At 33.9% G+C, this 3,697-nt stretch overlaps 1 protein-coding gene across 1 annotated transcript; it reads left to right on the forward strand.

Annotated features, from left to right (window-relative positions):
* Positions 1-466: 466 nt before the first annotated feature.
* LOC111785736 (multiple RNA-binding domain-containing protein 1-like) lies at positions 467-3,691 on the forward strand (the record flags this gene model as incomplete). Its single annotated transcript, XM_023666116.1, has 5 exons — positions 467-790; positions 1,085-1,149; positions 2,074-2,242; positions 3,418-3,522; positions 3,601-3,691. Coding segments are annotated over 5 exons (754 nt in total), but the record flags the coding sequence as incomplete, so codon positions are not given.
* Positions 3,692-3,697: the final 6 nt, after the last annotated feature.

Raw genomic sequence — 3,697 nt, forward strand, 5'->3', positions numbered from 1 at the left:
TTTTTTTTTTTTTTTTTTTTTTTTTTTTTTTTTTTTTTTTTTTTTTTGTTCTTCTTACATAGTTTGAAGATTTCCGGTCAATCACTTTAAAGTCTTTTTGGATAATAAAACTCTCAAGTGTTTCTTTGAACAGAGTTCTAAAATTAATCCAATTTTTTAAAATGCTTTTATTTGTTATTATTTTAAAATAACACTTTTAATAATCTAAATAATCTAAAATCACTCAAAATGCTGTATTAAACCCACTTTAAATGAGTACTTTTTCAAAGGTACTTTTTGAAAAAGTGTTTTTTATTTTTATTATTATTTTTTTTTTGGNTTTTTTGTCAAAAGCTGTTTCAAGGGCACTATTAGTATGATAACATGGTATGAAATATAATGTTCTCTACCACCCTCATTTTTGTAAATAATAAATTTCTGTTGTGAGCTTGTTGTCACGTACCTTGATTTCTTCTTTTATCTGTAGGTTGTTGAAAATATTGCTAGAAAATATGGTGTTAGTAAGGGTGAGTTATTGGACCGGGAGTCTGATGACCTTGCTGTACGAGTTGCTTTGGGTGAAACTCAAGTAGTTGCAGAGACAAAGAAGGCTCTCACAAATGCTGGAATAAATGTTGCATCTTTAGAGGAATTTGCTTCTGGTAAAGTTGATGGACACAAAAGGAGCAATCATATTCTTCTTGTGAAAAACTTGCCTTATGGTTCTTCTGAAGGAGAACTTGCAAATATGTTTGGGAAATTTGGGAGTCTGGACAAGATCATTCTTCCACCAACAAAGATATTGGCTTTGGTAATTCTTGCTGAATATATATATATATATACATACATATTTATAAGTTAATATATCATAGACTTGATTATTTCTCTAAACACCTACGTGATTAATCTTACAATAAACGATTTCATCTACGCCCACCAATTATAATTTATTCACGATTGACTTTTTATCAGCTGGATTGATTAAAGCACCATTCAGTATTGGTGGCTCCGATAAAATCTTTTAACTGTTTATGATAAACTTTATGGACTTTCTCAATTTCATCTATTGTCGTCTAACCTTTGCTCTGCTTTGTTCTGAGATCAGGTTATTTTTCTTGAGCCATCTGTAGCCCGTGCTGCTTTTAAAGGTTTAGCATACAAGCGTTACAAGTGAGCTCATTCTCTTTTCTTATATGTTTGAGAACAACTGTGGTATTTTGTGGCATATGCTTAATGGAGTTACGTTTTACCATGCAGACATCATAGGTTGAAGTATAACTATCATGCTAAAAGTATTGTAGTTATTTGAATTATGAAATCTTTATCTACTATACGGAAATAGAGTGGTTGCAGTATAATTAACGATGAGTTGGTGTATCTTCCAGAAAAGATATTTCTTAATTTGTCTTATCCCGTAAGAGTTTTTGTTGTGTAACATGGATGAGGAAGGTGTCGAGTATTACTCATTTGCTGCCCCTTTGTTAGCAATGACTTTATGTTAGTATGGATATAGTGAATAGTGGTGGTATTTTAAATTTAGTTTTACCTTCTATTAACATTTTCATCTGTTGAACATTGATGTTTAATGCTTGAATACTCCACTGCTCTGTTTTTAGTTTTACCTTTTGTTATTTATTTGTTTGAGTGTCCCTTGTTTTACTTCGATCAAAAGCTTTGTTGCATTGAACATGGAGCGTGCTTTGTTCATTGAAATGCTATCTTGTGAAGTTTATTTGAGTCAAGTGTTTGGCGAAATTAAATCTTGATGCACAAATGCAAGTGCTACCTTTAATCTTTGCCCTCACTTTAAGAATACTGTGTTTGGTTGTATTGTTTTCAAATTATTTTGAAATTTGAAATATAGTTTTACCTCTCTTATTATTGATGTGAGCATGTGGGGGAGTTATCATTTTATTTATTTTTAATTTTAATTTTTGCCAACAAGAGCATATCTCAATTGGTTTAGGTATTATATCTTTTATCAAAAGGTTAGAGGTTTGAATTCTCACCCTATATATTGCTAAGGAAAGTTGAAAAAAAGCTGGGTTTTCCCCCCCTAAAAGTAATGGTTCTTTCATTTTGGCATTATCCTAGGGACGCTCCGTTATATTTGGAATGGGCTCCTGACAATATTCTTAGTCAAAATCCAATGGATGGCAATGTGAAGGACGAGAAAGTTGGTGAAGGTGATGCTAGGAGGGTGATTTTGGAGCAGGCAGTGGATGGAATATCAGATGTTGATTTTGACCCTGACAGGGTTGAGGTTTGTTTTGTTCTCTTGTTTCCCCTCCTTTTCGTTGCTTTTAGCCATTGTGATGGTTGATGGTGTCGTCCTCGTTACTTACGCTGGAAAATCGATGATCACATTGTTTTCTATCTGGTTGTCAATGAAGAGAACATGCATTGTTAACTCATGGTGGATGACCCCTTCTTAGGAAATTATAGTCTAGGATGACGCCTCTCAGGCAATAGTATTTCACTTTATTGCTGATCTTGTATTATAAATGCCGGAGAGTGTGCTCCCTCCTTATATCTGTGCTGTGCAATACCGATGATGCTGTCAGAGCACGTTAACAAGTAGGTCAATGGAACCTCTCTCTCTTTCACATGTTGTCCATAAATGGCTATTCCTGTCAGCTGCAACTTTGGGGTGCATTTGAAATCGTTTTTTGAGCTCTCATTTGCTCATTTGGGTAGAAGCAAACGTCAGAATCATATTGCTAAGTCAAAATCTTGGTTTAATCTTTTTGGATCTTGTATCATTAACATTCTTAATCAGAGGCACTTTGCTCAAAATTCTCNACATACCAATGATGCTGTGAGAGCACGTTAACAAGTAGGTCACTGGTATCTCTCTCTCTTTCACATGCTGTCCATAAATGGCTATTCCTATCGTTTTTTGAGCTCTCATTTGCTCATTTGGGAAGAAGCAAACGCCAGAATCATATTGCTAAGTCAAAATCTTGGTTTAATCTTTTTGGATCTTGTATCATTAACATTCTTAATCAGAGGCATTTTGCCCAAAATTCTCATCAACTTAGATTCAAGGCCTTTTGTTCTTCACTCCTCTTAGGCAATGCCTGCGTTGTTGCCCCTTGGTGGTCATAAGGTTGTTGGCTGCTCCTAATACATATTTCCTATTAAAGAAAACGAAAAAAAAAAAAAAAAAAAAAAAAAAAAAAANATGAAGAAAAGAAAAAAACAACAAGCATTTATATCAAGATACTCATGGTAGATACATGCATATGGAGATCATTCAGCTTATTCTTTTACGAGTCTTTGTAATATTTATCCGGTGGAACTGTATAAATCCACGAATCAAGTACTTTTGCATTTTGCATGTTGTACATTTTCAATAAGTTTTTTGAATGTGGGGGCGTAGTTATCTTGTCTATCCAGTCTATTTACTTTCTTTTACTTCTGTCCTATTTTTTTCAGTCACGGTCTCTTTTCGTCAAGAACCTCAATTTTAAAACGTCTGACGAAAGTTTGAGAAAGCATTTTAGTGAACACATGAAAGGGGGAAGAATATTGAGCGCCAAGGTATACCTTGATCTCGGCAATTCATTTTGTTGATCTCGAGAAGTTCAATATTTTTTAGCTTTATTTCTTGACTACCAGGTAAAGAAGCATATAAAAAAAGGACAGCACGTTTCAATGGGTTTTGGATTTTTGGAATTTGATTCAGTGGAGACTGCCACAAGTGTCTGCAGTAATT

This window comes from Cucurbita pepo, unplaced genomic scaffold (genome assembly GCF_002806865.2).
Source record: "Cucurbita pepo subsp. pepo cultivar mu-cu-16 unplaced genomic scaffold, ASM280686v2 Cp4.1_scaffold000692, whole genome shotgun sequence".
Taxonomy (NCBI): domain Eukaryota; kingdom Viridiplantae; phylum Streptophyta; class Magnoliopsida; order Cucurbitales; family Cucurbitaceae; genus Cucurbita; species Cucurbita pepo.